The sequence below is a fragment of the Petaurus breviceps genome, unplaced genomic scaffold (genome assembly GCF_028583685.1).
Source record: "Petaurus breviceps papuanus isolate PSGF00001 unplaced genomic scaffold, PetGlider_PUasm1.0 685, whole genome shotgun sequence".
NCBI lineage: Eukaryota > Metazoa > Chordata > Mammalia > Diprotodontia > Petauridae > Petaurus > Petaurus breviceps.
Window position 1 is genome coordinate 5856890 of NW_027186455.1, and position 27433 is coordinate 5884322.

Genomic DNA, 27433 nt, shown 5'->3' on the forward strand with positions numbered 1-27433 from the left:
CCGTGGGATGCTGAGGCCGCTCCCGGACTTCTCTGACTCGGCTCCCAGCCCCTAGCGGCGGCGGCGGCGACGCGCCTCAGCCCCGTCGCCCCGGGCCCTGTCCTGCTCTCACTTCCCACCCTCCTGCCTCCCACCCCGCACCCTCTCAGAGTCCCCGCCCGCTTCAGCTCCTCCCGACGGTTGGCTCGGTAATTGGGGTGGGGGCGCGCGCTCGCAGGCAGGAGTGGGAGACAGGAGGGAGGGCAAGGGTGAAGAAGGGAAGGCAGGAGAAAGGGAAGGGAGGAGGGCGCGAGCTGTGGAAGGTGGGGAGCGCGCGCTGACGTCTCCCGGTGTCACGCACAGAGCGCCGGGTTACGCGCCGACGTCTGGCTGCCACGACTTGCCGTCTGCGGCGGCGGCGAGCGGAGCCCGGAGGGAAAGGAGGAGGGAAGCCGGGGGGCTGCGAGGGCCGCGAGTGAGCGGCAGGGTCTGAGCGGGGGCCTGCCCCGCGCCGGAGCCGAGTCATCTTTTTCCCCTCCCTTTACCCTCCCCTTCCTCCTACTGATCTCCTCCCTCCCCTCCCCCCCTTCTCTTCCTCCTCAGCTCGGCTGCTAGAGCGGGCGCCCGCCAGCCCGTCAGCCTCAGCCTGAGCCGCAGCTCGCGCCGCCCGGGACAGGTGTGTGCGCGCGCTCGCCCTCTCTCGCCCTCCCCTCACCTGCTGCAGGACAGCGCCCGGGTAAGCCCGCCGCGCGCCGCGCGTCCCCTTTCCCCTCTCTATTCTGCCCCCCCCCCCCCCGCCCGGCCTGGAGCCCCTCCCGCCGTCGTCGCCGCCGCCGCCGCCGCCGCTGCTGCAGCAGCCCAGCTGCACCCCAAGCCCCGCCGCTCGGTGCGTGTGCACCCGCCGGAGCGGGTACCGCCCACCCCTGCTCCTCCTTCTCTCCATGATTATTATTTAATCACTGCAGACATCTCTGCACCCGCCCTCTCGGGGAGAGAGGCTGTGCAACACCCCTCATTACTACCACTACTTCCCTTTACGCACGCACAGACGTACTTCATCTCCCCAAACTCCCCCAGACCCTCAAGACCACCAGCGATGCAGATTTATGACAAATTCTCAGTATTATCCCTAATTTCTTCCCAATTTTCCATTGGTTGTGGTGCCTCTGCCCACCTTCCCTCCATTCTGAAGATCCCTTATTCCCTCCCCCTCTAAACCGAGGAGATTAAAGGAGATGGGGGGGGGGGAGGGAAATATAGGCTAGGAATAAAATACTATCGTTTATTTCGATTCTTTTTTTTATCCTACCTCAGCGCACACTTCCTTGAAACGTTGTTTTAAAAAAAAAAAAAACAACCGGTTTTGACAGCTTGTGTCAAGCCAGACCTGAAGATAGGGTCGACAAACCAATTTACTTTGGGGGTTTAGCACCCGGGGGCTTGGAGTCCGGGTAACGCTCCCCATTACCTCTCTCCACCTCTGGCCTTTGTCAGTGTTGGGTAATGTAGGATGCTTGAATTGCCTTCCTCTCAGGGTGCCGGGGGTGCATCTCATCTCCCCAAAAGGTCAAGATCTCTGAAAGAGAAAGGCTTGTGGGGATTTCGGACAGCTTTGGTATCCCCGTCTTTTGGTGGTGGTGACAGCTTTCTACTCATAGATCAGAGACTGCTTGGGCTTAGGTCCTGATGCCAACTGGTCGGGGCGAGGGTTTACAGAACGGCTCTAGAGGAACTTTTTGTGATGTTGCTAAATCTTTAAAACTCGGTGAGCTCAGGTGGTTAAAAAGCCATTGTGTCTACCCCTTTTGAGGAAGTCACTTCACTATCCTTGGATTCGTGAGTCAGTTCCTATTTTCCTTCGGTAATCCCGGGCCTTTGACCACAACGAAAGGCTTTTTGAAAAGGAGACCGATTTTTCTGGTAGCCGGTCAGAGACAGCTCTTTGCCTGTTTGGAAGGTTTCAGTAATTTAGGGAAAGCAGAATTTGATTTGCCATGGTTTGTTGAGGTTAAAAGAATTTTTTCCTTCGGGTTCCTGATTACGACCCTCGAAATTTGGACTTTTTATAAATATCAAGAGAGATTTCGGGAATCGAAGTATTCAGTGTTACTCGAACTTTTATTTTAATTCCTTTGAGTAGCTTGAAAACAATTTAAATAACTACGGAAACATAAAATAAGAATGGATGGGTTTAAGGCAGTCGGAATATTTTTTTTAAATTGTATCCTGTACTCTTTCTGCTCTGATGAATTGGTTACCAAAATTTTCTGTGTGTTAATATTGTATTTATTGCTCACTTTTCTTCAAACGATTCTGATGGCATTTTGTAACATGTGGTAGTACTACATAAATGAATTCTTTTCAAATTTTTAATGCTCACATAAAAAATTTAATCATGAATCTTTGGAATGACTGAGATTTGAAGAGGTAGAACTTTGAAGAATTGGTTGGAGCAATAAGACAAACATTTTAAAGGTGGTTTCATAAGGAATTAAAATACTGTTTCTGAATTTTTGAAATATTCAAATTTATCAAAAGTTTCCCCATATTTCCTGGTTATTAAAAGAAATGGCAATGTCTTCCATGTTGAGCATTATTAATATATCTCAGTTGTGATTTCAGATTTTCAGATAACTGTTTTAAGTCAGAGATTTTATTTCTTTTGCTTTTAAAATACCTCGTGAAAATTGGTAGTTCTTGTTTTGCTTGTTTATGCACACTATAAAATGTCGATATCCTAATCAAGATAACTTGTTTTGGTTAAGGAACTTCACAAGCAAGAGGTAGGAGGAAGGTAGGTATGTGGGGTTTTTATTAGTGTTTTGAAGTTTTTACTGTATATGTTGACTTTAATTTTTTAAATTTCAAGTAGAACTTGTTAATTTTGAAATTCCCTAACGTCTGTCTGTGATCCTAGGAAATCAAATGATCTTCCTTTCCTTCTCCTGCCTCATTTTTTTTTTGTTGTTGTTGTTGTTGAGTTGAATTGGTTTCTTTTGGTTTTTATGTCTTCAAGAGCTTGCTTTTCTTATCTGGGCAATCATGCCTAACAATTTTTTGTAAAGGTGTTTTATAAGCTAGAATCAGTCAAAATTGCACAAGAAAATAGTCTCAGTAAACTTAATACTATGTACTGAGCAGGTTTTTGCTTTTGCTTCTCCCTTCCAATAATATGAGCAACTCTTAAAGAAAAATCAAACACTTAAACAATATGGGAGGATAACTTATATTTCTTCATCTATCAAATCAGACACATGGATAGATTGATAAAGTCCCTTTCTTTAACACTGACTCTCTCAGGTCTTTTAATTTTAAATATCGTTTCCCCCATTGTTTTATTTTCAATTTTGTTTCAATTGTACATATTTAATTTTACACATGACACTTGCTTTTAAAAAATAAATATAAATAATTGGATATGAGGCATCTTTCCCGCGCCCTGATGAATAGAGCTCAGATGATTAACAAAGGAATAGATTTCTCTTATTTAAGTGAATAATCTTTTTATTTGGAATTTAAATGCTAAATGTAAGCCAGTGTTCAAAATTCTAATCAAATTTGAACAATTTTTCGTTGTAAATATTATACCCAGTTGAAATCATTCATTCTTTTCAGAGCGCCTTTGTAGGCTTCTCTAGTGTTGAGAGAACTTCGTTTTCTCACCTTAACATTGGAACTATTTGTCCTTAGGGAATTTGCATGAAATTCTTTTCCCCCCTGCTTCAGCAGTTAAAAATTTGCTTTATCTTTATAATTGAACTGTTTTATGATGACATATTATTCTTTTCTCTCTTTTGGCTGTCGTGTAATTCTAAGTATGGAACATTGGAAAGGAAAAATGGTATAAACTGCCTCCAGTTTCTTCTTGTTGTGTTGTTGTTATTGTTATTAATGTGGTGATGCTTGTATCGGGTGGATTGTTTCCTCCCAGTCTTGGTCTCCCTAGCCTCTCTTTCCTGGGGCTTCTCTGAAACCTGCACGGATGGGATCGGAGGAAATGGGCTTCAGCTTGTCCTCACTTTGAAAACTGCTTTGACGGGAGCTATGCATTTTCCGTCCCGCTAGAGGACCCAAGACCTTTTTGAGCGTTTAGGGGCTACAGTTGCTTTTTGGGGAAACCTGAGGAATCCCAAACACAAACTTCTGTTTCTCAAAGCAAAACCTATGGCGGTAAGAAACTATAGGAAAAGGATTCGTGATTCCGACTCCTTTTTCCGGTGGCCTCCCTAGAGAAGATTGTCCACTGGGGCGTTGGTTCCTTAGTGTTCCTGTTGCGCTGTCCTAGACTGCTAGGGAACTGGTTTCTCCGAAAGTGTGAGGAAAACCCAAATAAGCGGAGGAACCCAAATGAAGGCACCATTTTCCTGACTGCTCAACACTCCTTTCTCTAGTTTCCAAAGCTTAGCCTAGGAACACTAATCCCAAACGACTGACATATTGAACAGGGGGCAAATCCTTATCTAGAGGGAAGGGACTCGGGTCTATCCAGGGTCCTGATCATTGCTAAGATAGCTTTTGTCGTTTTCCTTGTTATTGCTGATATAAGAGACTGGACCCCTCCAAGGGAGCAAGCAAGTGGATTTTCTGTATAAAAGGTAGTAGGGGAGGCAGAGCCTAGTTTTCCCCTTCCCCTGGGCTGCAGGGAGGGATGGGAAAGGACAGAAGAGAATGGAGAGGGACTCTGTGTTGTATCCCTACTGGGATGCCTGAAAAATTCTCATCTGAAGAAAACAATTTGTGTTTGACACAGAGTTGGGAATTCTCTCCCTTCTATGAGGCCATACCCCAGAACCTATTGCTTAGTGCTTTGTATAGTAGGTACATAATAAATGTTTATTGGATTGGATTGGCCCTGGGCTAGTGGCATACATAGTTGTAGTTTTCTGAATCCTACTATTCTGTGATAGAGAGCCTATATCAATGGAATGAGTGCTTGGGTTTAAGTAATTTGCTTTCAGTCAAGGGGAGAGAATTGGTCTCTTGATTATTTAGGTACAAGGGCCCTTGATTAGTAAGGTACAAGAGGCCTACTTTAGAGAGAAGGGACTATTAGATGGTTTTGGACCCAAAAATGATCTCATTGATATTCTTGCCCCTTTGATTGTAGATCCTTCCCATACTTAGAGTTTTTCTATTGCCCCTTCTTACATCAGGGCTAGGCTTAGTTGAGGAGGCAGTCATCGGCTGGGCAATGGAACCTTCAGGTCTCTGAGAAACCTGTTCAGGTTTTGGTCTGTTCTTTCTGCTGGGGACAGGAGTAGTAACAGCCTCCTCTTGCACTCAGCACTGGAGGAAAAGGATTGGGTTGTGAGTTCCTTTCATTAGGCCCCTCAGTAAGTGAAGAGTGTGGATAGGGAGCTCCAATTTTCTCAGAACCTCCCAAAGGACTGGGGGAAATGTCTTCAACCGGAGAGAGTAAGGGAATGGGTCCTTCGTTGTTGACTCAGAGGGTGAACCAAGGACTTTTGGGTCCTCCTCTCTTTCCTACTACCCTTCTAGGACATCTTCCTTTTCCATCATTATCCGAGGACCCAATGTTACACAGGCATTGACATGTCATGTCCCCTCTCTTAAGACAAATGGAGATCTTTTTGTTTGTTTGTTTTAGACAGGAGAGAGGGATAGTCTATGCCTGCCACATCTGGAGAGTCCTGATCTTAGGACAGGAAAGGACTCAGACCTGCCCTAATGAATTTTGGGAAGGAGATGCAGTTTCCCCCTCCTCCTCAAATGATGACATTTTTATAGAATGCATTTCCTAAAGCTGGTTTGGTTTTCTCCTTTATTCTGGAAACCCATTCTTCCCTGGGTGTGATGGCTGGGTACCCTGGTTTTGCTGCATAGCTGGTCTGCAACCTAAGCTGAGCCAACCCATGAGCCTGGTGCCCCCCTTCCCTGAGCTGATGGGGGGGGGGGGTGGATGTGCAGTGCTCTTCTATAAGGGGCTGATTGCAACTTAATATGGTTCGGTGGGATTTGGGGGGGGGAATAAGGAGAGGGGATGAGGACCTGTAAGCGCCCTCAGCAGTTCGACTCCAGCCTCTCCTTCTCTTCCCTGAGTGCCCCCACCCGTGTGCACTGGGCGGTGCGGGGCTGCGGTTGGGGGGAGGGGGAGCGGGATCATCTGAGGCCAGAGCCGCTGCCGTGCGCGGGGAGGGGGAGGAGGGAGGGAGAGAGGGTGAGAGAGAGAGAGAGAGAGAGAGGGAGGGGGAGAGACAGAGGGAGGGACAGGCAAGGTGTCTGCTGCTCCGCTGGCGGCCTCTGCTCTATCTCCGGGAGGCCGGGCGGCTCCTCATCCTCTTGCGGGTCTCCCGCCTCCGGGGCCAGGGCTCTGCGGTAGGAGAACCCGGAGCGGGGCCTGTCCCCTCACCCCACTTTAGATTGGGTGGATGGGGGAATCAGGGGAATGGCCTTGCCTCGGGCTCTCTCCCACTCCCCCCAGGTGGCTGCGCAGGCCCCGGGGAGGCCGCTCCCGGGTCTCTTGGGCCCCGACGGACGTCGGAACTGGCGCTGACCTATTTGAAGCCTTGCCCCCCCCCTCCTCCTCCTCTCTGCGGAAGGTGGCAGCACCCCCTTCCCCCCCTTCCCCTGCGGGCTGTGGCGGCGGAGGGGTCCAGCCCGGCGGCGGCGACGACGCGTCCCAGCTCCCTCCTCCTCTCCCTCTCCCTCCCCTCCCCCCCCCCCCACCCGGGGGCCTGGGGGGGGGGGGGGCGCGCCCCGGGGGGGGGGCGGGCGCGTCCCCGCTGCCCCCCCCTCCCCCCTCCCCCCCCCCCCCCCCCCCCCCGACCCGGGTGCTGGGGGGGTGGGCGCTGCCTCACAGGCCGGGGGCGGGGTGGGGGGGAATAAGAAGGGGGGAGTGAGCGCTAGCGAGCGCGCGGGGGGTCACGTGCCGGGCGCCGTACAGTAGGGCGCCCTGTTACTGTACTCGGGGAGTCAGTGCCCTGTTACCGGGTCTCGTCTGTCTCGTCTCTTTTCCCTCAGATCTCGCGAGATCGGCTGGCTGGCTGTGGGGGTTGCAGCAGCAGCGGCGGCGGCGGCAGGCGGAGCCGGGGGAAGGGAAGGCAGCGGCGGCGGCGGCAGGCGGAGCGGCGGCGGCGGGCGGCCGGCTGAGCGGCAGCATCATGGCGGACCGAGACAGTGGCAGCGAGCAAAGCGGAGCGGCGCTGGGCTCTGGCGGCTCCCTGGGGCACCCGGGCTCTGGCTCGGGCGGCGGCGGGGGCGGCGGCGGCGGGGGCGGCGGCGGGGCCCCGGGGGGGCTGCAGCATGAGACCCAGGAGCTGGCCTCCAAGCGGGTGGACATCCAGAACAAGCGCTTCTACCTGGACGTGAAGCAGAATGCCAAGGGCCGCTTCCTGAAGATCGCCGAGGTGGGCGCTGGGGGCAACAAGAGCCGCCTCACGCTCTCAATGTCGGTGGCCGTGGAGTTCCGTGACTACCTGGGCGACTTCATCGAGCACTACGCGCAGCTGGGCCCCAGCCAGCCCCCGGACCTGGCCCAGGCGCAGGATGAGCCGCGCCGGGCGCTCAAGAGCGAGTTCCTGGTGCGGGAGAACCGCAAGTACTACATGGATCTCAAGGAGAACCAGCGGGGCCGCTTCCTCCGCATCCGCCAGACGGTCAACCGGGGGCCCGGCCTGGGCTCCACGCAGGGCCAGACCATCGCCCTGCCGGCCCAGGGGCTCATCGAGTTCCGTGACGCCCTGGCCAAGCTCATCGACGACTATGGCGTGGAGGAGGAGCCGGCCGAGCTGCCCGAGGGCACCTCCTTGACTGTGGACAACAAGCGTTTCTTCTTCGACGTGGGCTCCAACAAGTACGGGGTGTTCATGAGGGTGAGCGAGGTGAAGCCCACCTACCGCAACTCCATCACTGTCCCCTATAAAGTGTGGGCCAAGTTCGGCCATACCTTCTGCAAGTACTCCGAGGAGATGAAGAAGATCCAGGAGAAGCAGAGGGAGAAGCGGGCTGCCTGCGAGCAGCTCCACCAGCAGCAGCAGCAGCAGCAGGAGGATACAGCAGCAGCAACCCTGCTGCTGCAAGGGGAGGAGGAGGGGGAGGAAGATTGATCAAACTGTAAAAAACATAAACACACATACACACACAAACAGAGAGGAAAAAAAACTATACTATAAAGAAAGAGAGAAAATAAAATAAAAAAAAATGTTAAAAAAAATGTAACTGTTAACTCCAAGGGAGCACCCACCACCCACCGAACCTCCACCAACTGACAGTTTCTCTTCTTGACTTGCCACCCATCGCTGGATGTTGTCCACTTTATCCACCATATAAAACAGTAAGCAGCTGCTAAAACAAAACAAAAAAAAAAAACAAAAAGTAATAACATTATATATGAACTGTGTTTCCTACTTGATTAAAAAATATAAAGAACTGAGTGTTTATTTCCCTAATTAACCAAGAACTTTTGTACACGTTTAAGCTATTATTATTAAAAGTGTTTGCAAAATGGTCAAGATTATAATATTGCTGAATTATATTAAAAAAAAGTCCTTTTCATGTTGAGCTAACATTTGACTTTAGCACAAAAAAAGAGATATTTTAGAACACGTAAAATAATATTTTTAGTTTTTTCTTCTCATTTTGTTACCAAATTTCAAACCTTACATGGAGGTTATTATAGTATATTTGACACCCTATATACCTGTGATTAGAGATGTGTATATATATGAGGGCTAGGCATGCTTTGTGTCTGAGCTTTGTCTAAATGTTATGCAGAAGTTTGTAGAGTTAAAGGTACGTAGGTTTAATTCATGCAAGGTAAACAATAAGTGCTCTCTTTTATACAATATGCATTGCATCTGGACCTTAAACATATAAAATGGTCAGTGAAACTTCTGTGAACATGAAGAAAATTATTAAAAAAGGCATTTAAATGAAATTTGCTAAGTTGTGATTTTTACGGTTTGAACCAAAGTTATTCAAATAGTAAAAAAAAAAAAAAGAAAAAAGAAAAAAAGAATATCTCCTCCCATAATATTTTTCTGCTCCTGTTTGGTTTACAACTAAGTAGGCGTATTGTCATTATTGTGTATATGAGATGTACTTGTATTGTTCATAATATATTTTTTTTATTATGTGTAGAAAGACTTAAAGTACTTACCTTATGTGCAGCAATTTCCAGTGAACCTGTATTTGGACAACAGGTAGTGAGTCTTTGTGTGGTCACTGACACTAGCACTGTTTCCTAAACTTGCAAGAAGTCTGAAGCTATCCTTTGATTTATGCCAGTGCTATTAATTTATGTAGGCCTGTTAGAAACCAGTGCAACACAATTATAGAGTTATCCTACTGAGCCATGGATTTTGAGTTTCATATAAAAGTGAAAGCCAAGTTGGTGTATGTAAAGGATTTCCATGTAGCTGTGGTGCTAGTTATTACTGGCTACATTATATTCTAAGTGTATTTGTGACCCCAAGTGTACAAGCCTCCTATCAAGTTTGTTCTTGTAACTCTTATATTCAAGGTGTAGGGTATGAAAATGCAGAACTTAGGAGAGCACTGATTTGTCAGCTGTTGTCCTCCAAACTGAAGTTATTTGTAACTATAGACTTTTACAGGTTTTTCCTTTAAAGATGTTTGTGTGCTTTTAATTGACAACTAACTTCTTGCTGCTGTATAGTAAAATATTAATATATTTTTATCATTAAACTGCTGCATGACTATCATCATTGAGTGAAGAGAAAATGTTATAAAAAAGATGCCTTAAACAGTACATTTTTGTTCAGAATTCTGTAGAAAGCATTTAAGTAAATGGAGAATCTTGTCTGACTCAAAGTTCTGGGGATGAAATAATTTGTTTCTTGACAAACCTAACCATGTAGATCTAACTGCTGTATATAGAAGACACCACCTGTAGGAACAGGAAGGTATCTGTGCTTCTCAATGATTGTAAAGCATTGGCCTAGGAAGGTGAAAAAGTTGTCTAAAGTAACTTTTCTGCTGGTTCATTTGGTTTTATTTTTATATTTTAAAAGTTCCCTGGTTGTGTTTTTTCTTTGTTTTTGAGATCTACTGTATTTGTTGGATAAACAAGCTATTTCCATTGTACTGTGCATTTCTCTTTTAAATAATTTGCTTTTAGTATTCATGCAATGTTAAATATGATATGACCTTACAGTAGTTAGGAGTTTCTTTTACTTAAAAATCACTGGAAATTATTAAATTGCTTTTTTTCTCCCCAAGATGCTTTTTTCTTATTTCCAAATAGAGTTAAGCTTTGACAGTACGTAATGTGAGTCACTTGGAATGCTTTTCACCTGCATGTAAACATTAATTAATGACCTGGGATTTTTCGTTGTTGTTTCAAAGTTTGTTGAGCAGTTTTGTTCACTGTACTTTAACTGTGATATGGAAAAGATTGCATTATCTGTGCTGTTTCTAGTTAGAAAAGTGATTTGCTTTGATTTTTGTTTCTGGTTTACTATAGGTTTAAAAAGTTAAGCATTGTACCACAGGTGGTTGGAATATTTCTAGATCAGTGTTTTATAATTGCCAGCAGTAAGTAGTGCAAGTCAACAAAACCAAGTCAAATTTAGGCAAAGTGACCTTTCTCACCATAGAGAAGAAAGTTCTTTCACAAGATTTTTTTTAGGCTCAGAATTAGCTAAAGGGAAACCTTGACTATAGATGTCAGATTCTGCTTTGGAATTGGACCAGATAGAAATATATGGGTTGTGCAATTCTAGTTATACTGTAAGAGTTGATTGAACACAATCTTAGCAAGTTTTTGTGCACAGTGTCTGATTTGCAGTCAGTGGATTTTTTTTTTTAATCCACGTACAAATATACTAAGATTTACATGGTGACCATGGAAAAGATAAATGACTGTAAAGATGCTCTTGTTGCATCAGTTTATGCTTGTTCCTTCCCCCACCCCACAGGTGCTCAGTACCTTACTAAGGTTCAGTATCTCAGTGTTTTGCATCTGAAAGTTGTTTCTTTTGTTTTTCTTATAATGGTAACCCTGTTTATGCTAGAACAATAAAGGTATTGGTATATTTGACCATATGTGTTACTCAAAGAAGACAGTATGATCAAATGTGCCAAAAGGAAAAAAACAACAGAAAACAAAACCAATTCCTGACAAGTATTGCCTTATTTTCCTTAATGATCTGCTTTGTCTTATAATGGTCCAATAGCTTGGTCAAATTTTATTTGCCTGAGTATGAAAGAAAACTTGAAATTCATTGCAATATTGATATTCTTTAAAATGAGACACTGTCAAGTAATTCAACCCAGAGAAAAATAGCCACCAGATTTAAATACCAATTGTGGTGGTGGTGATTGTGGTGGTGATAGTGGTTATGGTGGTGGTGGTGGTTATGGTGGTGGTGGTGTTTAATCTTTTATTTTAAAAGCCACTGTTGATTTGTGCCTCATATTTTTCATGCTGAAGTTACAAGCAGCAGTCATCCAGCCACAGAGGGAGCTAAAGTTAACTAACCAGAACTGTACAGAAATAATTATTCATGCTTTTTCACAACAAAGGAAGTTCATAAGAAAAGCCATGTTGGCTTTTACTCTATAAAATACAGATTGGAGGATAGATGCATATTTGCCAAATAGAAAGAAACAATAAGAGAAAAAGAATATTGTTTTCTAGCTTTTCAAAAGCCATGGAGTCTCTAAACCAAAACATACCAACAAAAATCCTTGACAGTGTCACTTTTTAGTTTTCCCTGAAAGGGACTGAAGTTTAACTAAAGTATAAAATTTAGCAGTATGTTGTGGGGTTTTTTGTTTTGTTTTTTAAGATTTTACAAATACTTTTAAAGAATAGAGTTGCTATAGTAAAAATGGATTGCTATCTTGATTTGTTTTTTCAGGTATGCAGAAGGCTGCTAGTAATTTTAACCCTTCCCTTATCCAAAGTAGACAATTATTTTTATTTGGGAACAAGTACATTGTTGCCTTTTAGAATAGCACTATAACAACCCTATTAGTTATAGTGTAATCTTTATCCCTTGCAAACTATGCAAAGTAAGTGTAAATTAGGATTAAATTAAAGATAGTTGATTACATTTTAATCAGGTGGCATTCAGGAAACTAACTGAATTATATACCAATAAAACCTATTAGTCTAAGAACTATGTATGCTAACAGCAAAATAAACAGCTACGTAGTCTAAAAATTGTCAACATTAATATTGTGTAACAGGTTTGGAGAAGATTGCCTCCTTTCTTAAAAAAGAGAGATTAAGGATTTTTATATTGTTTTTCATCAAATTTTAATATTTTTGTCAAATTTTTAGGTATTTAATTTGTAAAACAGTCTGCTTTGTACTAGCATACAGGAAATAGGGTATTGATTTAAACTTTTTGAAGCCAAGTGATCAAGTACATTTGTAATAAAAGTCAATGGATGGATATCAGTTGTACTCACTGTTTTCATTTCTTGTACTTTCTAATGCAGTGGTGTTATACTTCTGCAGGAAACATGAATCTGGGTGGATGGGAGGGAGACAATTCAATATGAATATTACAAATCTGGGCAATTTTCATGATCATGTACTATATCATTAAGTCAGTGAAGATTTGGTTGATCATAAAAAATGCATTTTGATTAATATCCTTAATTTTTACTTAATGTTTTCCCACCAAATTTGATGTTTATGGATTTTTTGCTTTTTTTTCATACCTTTTTGCATTTTATTACTGTTATAGATTCAAACTTACTTTCCTTTTAAGATAAGGACTTTTATTTTTTGCCAGCCATGTCAACCCTACTATAACCATGATTATTTTTACATTCTGTGCATTTCTCTTTTTTCATAAACATTCCATCTTTAATTTTTCATGGTCCACGTATGTGTGTATGTATGCTTATATACATATATGTACATATACTTTTCGTACTGTGAATGATTTTATAAAGAGGCCTGTATAGCTTTAGGCCTGATAGCATTGCATTCATGCCATTAATACTCTTTTTTTTATGTATAAACAAATGTAAGCTTTTCTTTCCTAAGTTAGAAATAATATACCAAATCTGATGACTTATTATCCTTTCCCAAAATTTTTTGAATGGGTATAAAATCCTGACATTGATGTACAAGAATGCTAAAACAAGGTCATATTTTCAATTACTAATATCTTGGACATTTGATGGCAACTCTAAATATAATATTTATAGTTGAGATGTGATCACTTTGGAGAGTAAAGTAAATAGAAACTAAAAATATCTGGCTAAGGAGTTATTAAAATAAAGAATTCATTAAGGTGGGTTTTTGCAGTTTTTGTTGACAGAATGTTGTTAGATTGAAAATGAAACGTTAAGATTTTTTGATACTTTAATTTTCTGTTGATTGAATTTTGATAGTTCCCTCAGCATGTACCAGTAAACAGCAGTAATTGTTACCCATATTCTTGTTTTTCATTTATTATGTCACTATCATTTTCATTGCAAGCCATTGTGGTAGGATATGAGTAGTAGGATGTGTGTGTGTGTGTGTGTGTGTGTGTGTGTGTGTAAAATCTGATTTTACTATTTGAGAACCTGTGTTAGGTCCTAAAACATCCCTAAATTTTAGTCCTCAGTCACAAAAAAAGGTTCTTTTTTGACCATAATTCCTGCATTGTCATCACTTTAGAGGATGTTGTCCTAACTATAAAGAATAAGTATGATGAACATCAAACTGTTCCACAATATTAGTATGAATGAAGCAATGCCTATGTAATGCCAAAAGAACTCAATTGAAAAGTGAAAACACTAGTTGATTACCAAGCCAACAGTTTGAGACAAATTAGCAAGTTTTGGTATTGAATAGATGGTGGCCTAAGTGACTGTCTCTGGAAATGTTGAGTACAGGGCAGGTACTGTGTAAAAGTTTTTCCTCAATATGTGGAAATACAGATTCTTGATGGTGTCCATATTATTTAGTGTATACTTTTTTTCCTTTGGAATGTTGTACCATTTGAAATTTGGGAGTTCAAAATGGTTTTCATAACCATATACTCTGTTTTGATATACGTTAGTAACCTCCTATATAGTAAGGTAAATTTTACCAGCATTTCATGTGCTAGAATTTAGCTCAGTTAAGTAAGAAGCAGTAGTAAATCCATTGTTATGCTCTTGATTTGGCTTGCTTTGATGTTTCTGGAGGCCATAAAGTTCTTTCATTAAGGATATTATCAGACAATTATGTGATCTCCACAGGAATATGTAGCAATACACTTTGTGAACATTTCCTCTAGCAGGATGTTTTGTGCATAGTAGGCACTTTTAACTCCTTGTCAAATGCTTACTGTTGAACATCAATTGCATTCAGGATGCTACATGATGAATCAGAAACAAGATGGAGCAAATATATCCTTACGATATCCTTCTCCCCCTTTTTAGTAGGGGATAATTTGATGGTCATCTATCCTGACCATTTCAAGCAGTGATCATAACTAACTGGTCTGGTGGTTGGCACCAGAATGCCCCAGAGCAAAAGTTAGCAATCACTGATTCCTGTGGAACTTTACTACTTTACACCAATATTCATCTTTAACATTTTTTTTTCTCTTTTGCTTTCCTTCCTTTATATTCTGTTCTGTCCCTTGGTACTTTGCATTCTTTTCCTCTTCTTAGCCCTTCAACCTCTCAGTGACATTCATACTTGCCACCTTTAGAGGGACTTGGTTCTAAAGAGATTGTTGATCCTATTGTTCCCACAGCATAACCAACATAATGGTCAAGAAGAAGCCATGTGCTATGCAGTTTAAGCTCAGCATTCTTACCTGACTTTTTTTTTCCTGGAATTTTATATTTTAGTTAAAAAGATATTTAAGTCTTACGCTGAGAAATTTGTGAATGAAAAGATAGTAAAATGTATGTATACGTAAGAAAGGTTATTGAAGCTGTTATTAATGGTTTGGAAATTGGAATGCTGTTCAAGGAATTTGTGAAAGATGTGAGTGAAATAAGGAAAAATGGATTAAAAAGTAGGGAGGATTGGATGTAATTTGAGGTGCTAAGATGGTTGCTTGAATTGAACTATTTGCTAAGAATGTTTTTGGAAAGTCAAAGGATTACTTCATTTGTTCTGTGGGAACTGATGGTCTTCTATCTTTCTGGGTCTTATGATGATGGATTAAGTTCATTGGCTTACTTATGTATAGGTGGCATGTTATGGAACAATTTAAAGCCCAAGGGTTATGGAATTGTCCAATAATTGGGCTCGTTCAAAGTGAACCAAAGCTAATGGCTTCATTATTCTGAGGGAAAATAAAAGTATTCCCAGATTCCTAATAGTTTTAAAACCAGTTCTCAAGAGCAGATGTGCTGTGTAATGTCTACTGTGAGTATTAGGACCATTTTGTAACCTGGTAGTTTTCAAATAAGTCCTTAGATGTTTTTTTTTTAACTCTTGAAGCCAGTTCTTCCTCTCTTACCCCATATTGTTTAAAGAGCAAATAAAATTCTAAATCTAGGTGAAGTGGCTATCACTAAATTGCAACTTGAGGTATCTTTTGATATTTTTTTCTGACAGTCATAAGCATAGCAACAAATTAACTATATTCATATGAGGCTCTTGGTAACGTATCTGAAGTATTAGTTAGCAGACTCAACTCATATCTTTGTCAGCTTTTTTTCCCTTCAGTTATTTATTGTAATACTTTAAAAGTATAAAATTCTTAATTGTTTCTGTGGTGGAGTATGTTAGCATTTATCATATTTTCTAAAAGATTTTATGCCCTTTTGCAGGATCAGCTGATGGTATTTGGCTTTCTGCTTTGCCTAAACCAATGATGCTTTATATTTTAGTTAATTTTTAGGAACAATTTCCTGATTTTGAATTATTATAACAAATATTTATCATAAAACTTATACAGTATTATTTTGGTTCCAGTCAAATGTGTACATTTTGATAGCCCTCTTTCAAATCTATTTAATTTTAGACAAATATCTCACATTATTACTATAATGTCTAAAAGGAATTCATAATTTCTACCTGGAAGATAACATTTTTTAAAGTCAAATATATCAATTATGTTAACAATGATAATATTTCTTTTATTATAATTTATTGATAGAGTTGGCACTGAAATATAGTATAACATCCAAATTTTGTAGTCAGTCATTTAAAATTATGCTATAGTTTGAAACTATAATTTGTTTTAGTCACTATTCGACCTTCTTAAATGGCCCTCAGTTAAACAATTATATATTTTAAAATAAATGTATTTCTGAGCTGATGTTTATTATTGATTTAAATGACTAGGCCAAAGTTGTTCCAAGGCTTCCTCTAGTGTTGGGCAAAGAAATGAATGGAAGCCGGCTTTTTGCAGACACAGTTGTGGTTATGCATAATATTGCCAGTGTGAAAACTGTCAGTCTCAGGGCAAAGTCTGTAAAGTTGCCTAGAAGGTTTCCAATTTGTTTTCATCATTTTCTACTACTTTGTATTTAATTTCTCTCTGAAAATGAAAATAGGATGGTTGTTTTTACTTTTGTTGCTAGGGGTTTCCAATTTCCCGGTCATCAGCAGAATCCTGCATTGTTTTCGATATTTCATCCAAATGAAAAACTTAATTACAATTAAGCATGCTTAACAAAAGTCAAGAAAATACTTTGTAGCTGTGTAAAGTCAAATCTCATTTTCCACTTAAAATATGACATTTGCCAACAAAACCCTTTGAAAATGTGTACATTCTGTGACTTGTATGTAAATATACAAAATGGAAACCTTGGAAAGTATATGAAATTCTGTCTTTTAAGATCTAGATTCCAGCACAAGGAGATCTGTTTGGGTTCTTTCTGCGTGTGTTTTGACCAGTAAACTTGTTCAGAGGGAAGAGGTCTGGTGAGTTGTCGATAAGTTTTATTTTTTTTAATTGTCAATAGATTTTCTTATGGCCCATCTGATATGATTAGAATGACAACCATCTTATTATATGAATTCCCTTAAGGAATTCTGTGATGGCCTTTTGGGGAGTAGGGTGGGTGTGATACATGAAAAGGCTTTATTTTAACCAGAAGTATTCTTTTAACTTTAAAGATGGAAAAGTTGACACATCAGACCTTTTCTCCTGTTGGCAGTTAGATTATGCATAATAGTTGGTATTCAGAAAGGTAATCAATGGCTATTGTCAATAAAACAAAATAATACATGGTTTTTTTTTTTTTTAGGGTAAAGTTATTTAGTGATTGAGCTGTGTTCCTTTTCCTATAGCTTTTTAGGCATGTCATACTTAAAACTCAACAAGTGAGAGGCCTGTCTTTGGGCCTGGTTTATTTTTGGAATGCCTGAGTGTGTGTTTTCAGTGAGGAGGAGGGGGTTTTATTCTTGACATGCTTTTCCACTGCATGGTTTTTTGTAGTCATTCTTGACTTTATGTTTGCAAATACTGTTGAAGGTAAAATGTGTTCTTAAGAAGTAGGTTTTTTTTTTTCCTGTATGATGAGTGTGTTTTGGGGTTTGGAACTTTGTTATGTTTTTGTTTAATTTTTGTCAGAAAATTTAAATTTCCATTGTTAAGATTTCATACTTGTCTTGTGGAATTTACCAGCTAGTTCATCTAAATATGGGTTAATATGGACTGATTAAGTTAACAAATATTGCATTTATTTATCTCAGAAAGTTCTTTTTTGAGATTCAGTGTAATGTTATTAGTTAAAGGGTCATGTTATTAGAGTTATTTACATTCATAACTACAAATTTTCAAATCTGTGTGGATATTGGGATGGTGTTCATTATTATCCATATATATTTCCTTTAGAAAATTTGAAAAGATTCCGTCTCCAATCTTTTCAGGAGATTAGGCCACCATATATAGGGGTAAAATTAGTACTTTTGATTTTTAAGGTTTTAAGTTTATCTACAAGTTATGTTCCTTTAGCAAAGCTTAAATTTTTAATGATTCAGAGCATTTATTTACCAAATATGAGTAAGAAGGAACCAGCAATTTGAAAAGGGATTTGAGGACTTTTAGGATTCTTCCCCCATTTCCTAATATAAAATTAACTATAGATGCCCTTTAAGTAAATTTCATATGCAAGTTTTAAAAAATATGTATGTGTATACACACACACACATATATACACACACACTTGATAAAGTATGGAACTAATTCACTTTACATGATCTGAAGCTTTGCAATCAGGTTTCAGGTTGGAATAGACTATAGATGAAAGGTGGTGGCACCTACTGGCAAAAAGTGACATTGCAACCCTGGTCTTTTAGACATGACAAATAATCAGACAAAAGAAAGAATGAAACAAAAGTTCTAGATGCTGAGAGTATGGAATTGGGAAACTGCCAGGACATAGAAAGAATTCCTTTGTTTCAGGGCAGAGGATAGAGTGAATAATGTAGACTGATAATCCTAGAGTTAGAAAAATAAACAACTGGAAGAATACTGTGGGCAGGTATAAATTCCAATGTACAGAGTTGTTCGGTATGTTAGGAATCTGGTTGCTTTCATAAGTTGGCACTGTTACCAAAAGTTTCAATTAACTTTGGAGGATATATTCTCCAATAAAAATGCCAATTTATGGTATATGTCAGTAGTGAAAGAGAATTTGCTTTTTAGTTGACTTGCCAGAACACAGCTATTCTGTGAAGTGAGGGAGACCCATATTACTATTGAGAGGTTGTGTGGAACAAAACATACATTGTTTCTTCTCTATCTAAACCAGTATTTATGAGTAACACTTATTTGGGTGTCTTTGTGTTGGCAACTTTTATCAGTAAGTATTGGTTTACACTTGAGACCAAGAGCCAAGTTTATAAGGCTGGCTAATATTTCTTCTCCCCTGTGTTAAATGCAAACACTTTAAAGATTTATACATATGTGTTTATATATGTATGTTTGTATGTATCTTCAGTTATACCTTCTGAGTTTAAGAAAAAAAACTAGAAATTATAGAAACACATCTAATAGGACAGGCATCTGACAAATTGTTTCCTCCCAATTTAGAAGATTATGAGAAACAGTACTTTGAGTCTAACTATACACCGTTCTAGTGTATTAGTTTTATTACAGAATTTTGGGGCATGCCCTTGGGCTTATTCAAAAGTGTACAATAGGAAACTAAATTTCCTTTCATAGGAAGGAGATGTTTTTCTATTTTGCAACACATGACTATAAAGCTTCCACTATGGGAAGATGAATCATGTATCAAATTAATGAGACACATATATATTTTTACATATTTAGAAGGAATCTATGTAGAGCAACATTCAGAACCTATATAGAAATGATTCTGTATAGGACCAATATAGAAGCAACATTCAACACTTCAACATTTGGACTTTTTCAGGTAGGGAGACTTTAGGTCTTGTAATGACTTTCAGAGTATTATCATTGAAATGCAGTCATTACTTGAAATTTACTGGGGAAAAATTGTTAGAATGTTCTCTTGAAATGTGTTTAACTTAAATACAGCAGCTCTGGGCTAGCATATTTGTAAGAAACAAGCAAAACCAACTAAATAAAATCAAACTGGTTTGTCAGCCAATCCAGCTTGAATGAAGTGAATACTGATAGCTTGCATTGTGAGAAAAAACAAAAACAAACATTCTGGATCTTAGCCTAAGGATCTGAGAAACAATCTAACCTGACATAAGAAGACTCACACTTTGATAGTTTCTGACTTAACTGTCCATTTAAGGAGCTATGATACAATTTACTAATTTAATCCACAGATACCTGTTGATTTACCTGTAACATCTTTAGTCCAAAGTGGCCTGAAACTCTTTTCCCTGGGATTAGATCTCAAACTAAACAGGGTTGGATCAGGTCATTACTTGGACGGGTGACTTCAGGTCCTGTAGAGTCTTATAAAGAGCTGTACCTGCTTTCCTTGAGTTAGTACTGAACTTATATCCTGCATGATGTTGCTGCAGGTACTTTCTCTCGAAGAGGCATGGAGCCCACATCCTGAAGGCTTGTGGCATTTTGAGAGGAAGGTGTTAACTCTAGTGCCCTAGCCAAATTCCAGCTCAGACAAATGGGTATTCCATATCATTTTCAGTGGAAATGTTCATCACTTCCCAGCCAACCTGGATGAACACAGTGTGGGTTGAACTGCCATTTCCCATCCCTCCCCACCCAAGTCTGAGATGCCTGCATGTACTAACTTCATGATGTTAATCCTTTAACCTACCTCACAGGGATGTTGTGAGGCCTCAAAAGTTAATGTTTATAAAATGTTCTAAGTTCATTGGGTAGTTGACTCTTGTAATTGCTGTGTGGTTAAATTGAATTTCTTCTAGGCCAAGTTTGTAATCCGTGGCTACTGGAGTATTCCAGCTGTAAAGTGTGAGCTGAAATCTACTTTTCCTCCTTTTTGTTCATGGTGTGTGTATGGAAAAAAATACCTGTTCAATTCTCTGTCAGGGAGGTCCTGAGTTGAGCAGCATCTAAATAACTAAGGCTGTGGTGGTATCCTTAGGTAGTTTGAACATGACTAGCTGGATCCTTGGATGCCACAGACACAATGAGAACGCACCATTATTTTTAATGGTTGTAATAGTTCTTTCCTCTAGTTGTTATTTTAAAAGTCGAAAAGTTGCTTTATTTTGAGCTTTTTGTGTATGCACAATCCCAAACTGGAAGAAACAAAAATCCTGCTGTGAAAAGTATATATTACTCTAGATTTTTCTTATTGTAAATATTGTAAGATTGTAATACTGTCGATATTTTATTAACCAACAGATGTTAATCTATGTGAATTCAGACTTATTTTAAATGTGCTTCATATTTACTGTATGTTGTTCCTGTTGCAGACAGTATTAAGTTATATTCTGATGTAAGATTAACTTTATTAAAGAATGTAAACATTAATGTTTCCTTTTGGGAAAAGAAATAAAATATTATAAAGACAATTCTTTTCATTGAAATATACTGTGTACTTATGCTTGCTAGACCAGTACCACTTATAAATTTAGTACAACTATTCCAAAATGTTAATACAGCTAACATAGTTGTGCTGTTATTTGAAAGTTCAAGATAAGAATTGTTGGAATATAAAGTTTGTATCAGTCTGCTGTGAATCAGAACCTTGACATTTCTAATCACATTTGTAAACTTTTTATAGTGAAAATTTTAATGACTTAATTTTAAAAATTCTCCACTAAAGAAAAGTCAAATCAATATCCTTTCAGAAGTAGAGTTGTCTTTACAAAATGACTTTGGTTATAAGGACCAGAAGTATGTTAAAGGCTTTAGAGCAGAGTTGTTGATATTTGAGTTTACAAGTTAGTCTTCATTGGAGATGTGCCAATATACAGTAGAATATCATTAATTTGCACTGATTGGGGAGCCCTTTGAGGGTACTTGAATTTTGCCAATTAAAAAGTAAGCAAATGCAATTTTAAAACCAAATTCAAGGATTCTGTATCAAACAAATTCAATTGTGTAATGAAAAAGCAGTGTTTTGGAATGTAATGTAACCCTAATTTGCTGCCATGCATGTCCATCCCATTGTTGAGAACTCAAAATATGGAAATACGGCAGATAGCTCGTGAGTCAACTGGCTCTGAGAGTTTGTGGAATATCAAAATGGAAACTAGCAAGGTTCTACTGTACTGCTTATTGAAGTATTGTGATTATTTTAGGCATTTTGATTCTTACAAAATATATACTGTAACAGTATACTTTGTACAGATTTAAATTTTATTTGAAAAATGAAATAAAGTAGGCAAAAATAAAGATGTTTATTTTCATGTGACTATGTAAACAGATCAGTCTTTTGTTTCAGTGTATTTTGGGGATGGGGGGAGGGGGTGCTAACTATTCTTTAATCTGTTGCTTCCTATAAAGGCTAAATGGAAATAACTCTTTCAGGAGCCCAATAGCATGTGTACTTGCCTGTTAACTGTAACCTATAATTATGGGCTGTAAAAGTATACTGTCTCACACTGAAAAGAAGTGCTCTGGCTGTATTTTTGTTTTGTTTTATGATAAAAAAAATTTTTTAAGGATTTTGAAGTGAAAGACCTCTCCTGCTTTTTAAAATCAGTTTTAAAAGTCCCAGTGTTGGGAGTGGTTGACTTAATATCAAGTGAGGAATGCAAATTCCTCAGATATCATGTTTAAGTAAAGGAAAGGCTAGTCATATACTGTAATCAGATTTTACATGGAGGGGTTTTTTAAATTAGAGTTTTTTTTATAATTGAGGGTTTCTTTTTAGTCACCACAAAAGATGGCTTATTTCATTTTCACTTTATACTAGGGAAAATAGGTGTTTTGAAATGTTTAACATGAAGATTTTTCTGAATTATTTTTCTGCTGAGTAGAGCAGCAATCACTGATGTTTCTAATATAAATTTTATAAAGCATGATCCTGAAGTATAGTGTTAGATTGGGGATGGGGGGAGATGAGGTAGCTACTTTATAGAAGCTTAAATTATCACTTTGAAGAGAACTATTGCTCTCCACTTTTATGTGGGTAAAAGGTGTCACTGACCTTAAATTCATTTCATCCTCCCCACCTTTTTGAAGTGAAGTTTGGTGTTTTTGTTTTAAGATTTTCCTATTTAGTGTCATCTTTTAAAAAAAAAATCTTCAGCCAGGTTCTCAGGAAAACTTGAATGTTGCTGAAGGTTCCTGGCAGGAAGCATATCCTGGAAAATTTTTTGCAGTTATTTTAATTATTTTTCTATCCCATTACAACAATTGTTATATTATATGGAAGTATCACCGTGGAATTATCTCAGGTGAGATGCATTGCACAGTTACTCAGTTCCCTAAGTAAATTTTGATACTTTTTCTTTCCACTAAAACTGACCTTCTTGCCCAGGAACAAGAGATTGAAAGATGATAAATTACCAAGTTTGGCAAGCCACAAACTTCAGATAAAAAATAATGTAGTTTTGTTTCATTACCAGAGGCTCTATCTGAAGGGGAGCTGTCCAGGAAGACAAGGTGTTGTCATTAGTTAGTTTCTGGAGTGCCACTGCTTTTTGTATGTGGACCTTCAGAAAAGATAACTGACTGGCAAGTGTTTCTTTAAGAGGAAACCAGACTATTCTTCCTATCCAGTGTGATTAGATTAAATGAACCCTCTGGCCTTCCAGGACTGTTGTCAAGTTACATGACTTTAAAGTATTAGTGGTGGAAGACCCTGTTGGAATTTGTTCCAGGTGAATGAAAGAAGGGTAGAGGGCAAAGGGCCAGGCTCCAACTCCCTCCCTCAACTTTGTTCCCCCAGCCTCCTACTCCCCGATTTTATATTACCACAGACTTACACCAAGTGTAAGTGAGTTGATTGATTTCTAGACAGAAATTGTTTGCTTCCACACTCCAAAGGAGCCTTAGACCTCAGTGGCATCAACTCAGTTGAGGTAATGGTTGAAGGTTTAGGATAGGAAGTGTTCATAAGCACTAAGGGACTCTGGGAGGGAGGCATAGTTAGGGCCAGGCTAGATTATTGAGAAGGCACTAATTATTGTGTTAAAGTGCCTGTCCTTGGCCTAAACTAAACAGAACTACTTGCCTTTTTGTCTTTTTTCTTTAGTTATTTTTTAAAGAAAGTAATCAAGAAGCTTTATTAAATTCTGCTAATAGCTGTTAACTTTCAGCTGTGGGCTTATTTTATTTACTTTTCATTGCATAGTTTTTAGAAATTCCATTTTTACTAATTTTCATAACAGCTTCTAAGCAGACAAGACCTTTGGACTTGAAAAGTTGAGTTTTAATGCCCATTCATCATTAAAAGAAAAATAACTTGCCTCTCCAGTTTCACAAATGGTTTAGCACAAGCCTGTTACCTTCTTTTACCCTGCCCCCCCATAAACATCTGACCAACTGAAAAACTAAGAAATGTTCCCTTTATTCTTTTAGCAGTGGCTCCCAGCCCTAGTTTTGCAACACTTCAGGGTCTCAGTAGTAATCTCAAGGGATTTCATGAAATTCTCAAAAGCTTGCAATTTTAATTCACTTTAATTAAAAAAGAAAATAGGTCATGCAGCCTTTTAGAGAAGAGCAAGGGAGTGTCATAGAAATCCAACAGCTCTAAGGTGTTTTGGCGTCCCCCCCCCCAAAAAAAAAAAGGCTGAGGGCAGTAATGGAAAAAAAGATGGACTTGGAGTTAGAGCAGACCTGGGTCTGGAATCCTTCCTCTTAATATTATTAGCTATGTGTTCATGGGCAAAACCAACTTACCTGAGCTTCATATTTCTTAGAGGGATAATAATAAGTGGGTATGATTATGTCACAACTGGAAAAAACTTCATTTGTTCCACACTGCTCAAAGAATAAAATGTAAACTCCTTAGCCTAGCATTTGAGGTGCTCCAGAATCTATCTTCTGTTTTCCACTTTATTTCATGTACTACTATTTGCATTTTTTTTTTTTTTGTGCTCTAATCATACTGGTCTACTTTCTGTTCTCTGGTCTCATCCTACCCTTTCCTATCTCTGCAAATGTGCATGCTGTCTGCCACACCTAGAATGGGCTCCTCCATTCTTCATCTCTATATTTTGAAATCCTTCAAAATGCCATCTCTTCCATGATGCGTTCCCTGATCCACTTAGAAATGATTCATCCCTCCTTGAATCTTTCAAGCCACTCTATACTTTCTAATGCTGTTAACCATATTGTATTAAAATTATTAGTGTGCATATCTCCTGTTCCTACTAGCTTGTAAACTCCTTGTGAGCAGTGATGGTATTGTTTAACATTTGTTATCTGAGTGGGTAACACAGTGTCCTGCACACAATAGAGGCTTAGCAAATCAGTGTTTAATTGAAATTGTTGACACAAGAGAACAAATGACCTTTCCACTATAGATGTGAAGCTCTTCTACCAATTCTTAAAGTATATACATGCCCCCATCTTAACTTGCACTTCCTTTTAATTTCCTAAAGTGTGCAGCCTTCAAGTTCACTGTCTGCAAAATTGCCCTTATCAGAATGACCTATACAACCATTTCAGGTTTGTGGCTTTGACAGATTATTACTCCTTTCACCATCACTCTTTTCTTCTCTCTCCTTCCATCTTTGTTCATATTATCTCCTTCAGTCACTTTGCATCTTAGATCATATCCATAATTTGGGAGTTCATGTTGCTTCAGATCCAAGTGATGTGGAGACAGTTTCTGCTATGAGTAGCTAAATATACTCTGATCTGAATGTGTCCAGTCTAGTGCTCAAAACTGAGCTACTATTTAGCCTATTGGGTGGGTATTTGAGTTTGCCTATTTCCCTAAAGATTCAATAATTCCCTAATTGGATCAGTAATCTGATCTCCCAGAACAAGTCCTGCTGTTCCCAACTCAGTATTTTGCTTTGGGACTCTTCAAAGCCATTTCCCAAAGTGACTCTATTCCTGCTTTCAGGAAAAGAAATCCTCACAAACATTTAGCCCCTCCTATTTTTCTTGCCCTGTACTATCAAACAAGTCTGGGGATAGCACTGTGTTCCTTGGTTATTGTTTGACCCAATAAGACTCCTTCTGTGGACCCTGTACCAGATAATCTAGAAAAGTTATCGTAGCACTCTTGAATGTATTCCTTTGGTATTCCAAGAACACTAAAGAAACGCAAATGAAGAAAACAATGCACCCTGCCAAGAGTATGGGACACACACACACACACACACACACACACACACACACACACACACACACACACACACAAATATAAAATTCTTACTACTGAAGCTGAAAGAGCCACATCTCAAAGAAGAGAAAACTTTGGTGTGTGCTTGCAGAGAAAGACTTCTTCCTTTGGCACTCCTTTACCAGATTATGGGAACATAACTATAACCTATGTACTTTTGCCTTTAGTAAGTAGCACATCAAGATCCATACTTTCTCCATCAATTTGTACAAAACTGAACTTGTCTTTTCCCCCAACTCCTTATGTCTTCCTAACTTCCCTTTTGCTGTGGAATACACCACTACCCTCCAGTCACCCAGACTCACCACCTAAGTGTCACCCTCAATTTCTCTCTACAATGCCATAATCCAAATGAAGTATCTGAGAACATTGCCCTATTTGGTGATGCCCACCCTGGTATATATTTTTCCCTGTCCCCTTTACAAACTACTTATGAGGTAAACCTGGGAGATACTAAGCAGCATTCTCAGTATTCCAATTGACATCTCAGCCAACCAACAACATTGGTAGATAATGAGCTCCTTTCCCTATAGGAAGTTAGACATTTCTGTGAGACCACGTTAATATAAAATTACTACATGAGGTTCTGCAGATGTCCTCTCCTGCTCACTACTACAAACATCTTTATAGAATCACTGAATTTGAGAGCTGGAGGGGACCTCGGCTAACATATGATCCAACCCAAGCCCCAAATAAGTCAGTCCACAAGCAGTTGTTAAGAACTTGCTGTGTCAGTCAGTAAGTACCTACTATGGTCCGGGCACTGTGCTAAGTACTAAGGTTACAAAGAAAGGCAGAATTAGCCCTTGCTCTTGAGGATCTCACAATCTAAGGGGAGAGACAACATACAAACAACTGTACAAATAAAATATACATGGGATAAAATGGAAATAATAAGCAGAGAGAAGGCACTAGCATTAAGGAGGATCAGTAAAGATTCCTTACAGAAGAACTTTAGCTGAGACTTGAAGGAAGTTAGGAGGTAGAAAAAGAGTTCCAGGCTTGTGGGAAGGGAAGGGAAGGGAATAAGTATTTGCTTAGTATCTACTATGTGCCAACCACTTTGTAAATATCTCATTTGATTCTCACAACAACCCTATGAGATAAGTGCTATTTATTATCCCCATTTTACAGCTAAGGAAACTGAGGCAAACATGCTAAATGACTTGTTCTGGGTCATACACAAGTGTCTGAGGGCAGAACTGAACTCAGATCTTCCTAACATTAGACCCTGAGCTCTATCCATACTATCTATCTATATGTATATATTTATAGATAGATAGATAGATAGATACTATCTATACTACCTAACAACCTGGGGAATAACAATTGAAAATGCTCAGGATCAAGAGTTAGAGTGGCTATTTTGAGGAAGATTAAGGAGGCCAGTGTCACTGGATTTGCAGAGTAATTTGAGAGGATGTGGTAGCAGTGTCAGGGAGAGAAGAGGGGCATATGGGAGAGATGTTATAAAGGTAAAAAGGACAAGACACTGCAACTGATTGAATACGGAGGTATGAAAGAGTGAGAAATTGAGGGTGACACTTAAGTGGTGAGTCTGGGTGACTGGAAGATAGTGGTGTACTCCACAGCAAAAGGGAAGTTAGGAAGACATGAGGAGTTGGGGGAAAAGACAAGTTCAGTTTTGTACAAGTTGATTTTAAAATGTCTATAAGACATCCAGCTTGAGATGTCCAATAGTCAGCTGGAAATTCAAGATTGGAGGTCAGAAGAAAAGGTTAGGGGTAGGCAAATAGATTTGTAAATCATCGCCATAGAGATGATAATTGAGTCCATGGGAACTGATGAGAACACCAAGTAAAACAATATATAGAGAGGAAAGGACCCAGGAGCAAGCTTTGGGGGATACCCACAGTTAACAGGTGTG

General features: G+C 39.6%; 1 protein-coding gene across 1 annotated transcript; it reads left to right on the top strand.

Moving 5' to 3' along the window:
* Nucleotides 1-347: 347 nt before the first annotated feature.
* On the top strand, nucleotides 348-19498 carry PURA (purine rich element binding protein A). Its single transcript, XM_069104356.1, has 2 exons — nucleotides 348-715; nucleotides 6961-19498. Exon 2 carries the CDS (start codon nucleotides 7101-7103, stop codon nucleotides 8043-8045), a length of 945 nt encoding a protein of 314 aa, XP_068960457.1. The 5' UTR covers nucleotides 348-715; nucleotides 6961-7100; the 3' UTR covers nucleotides 8046-19498.
* Nucleotides 19499-27433: the final 7935 nt, after the last annotated feature.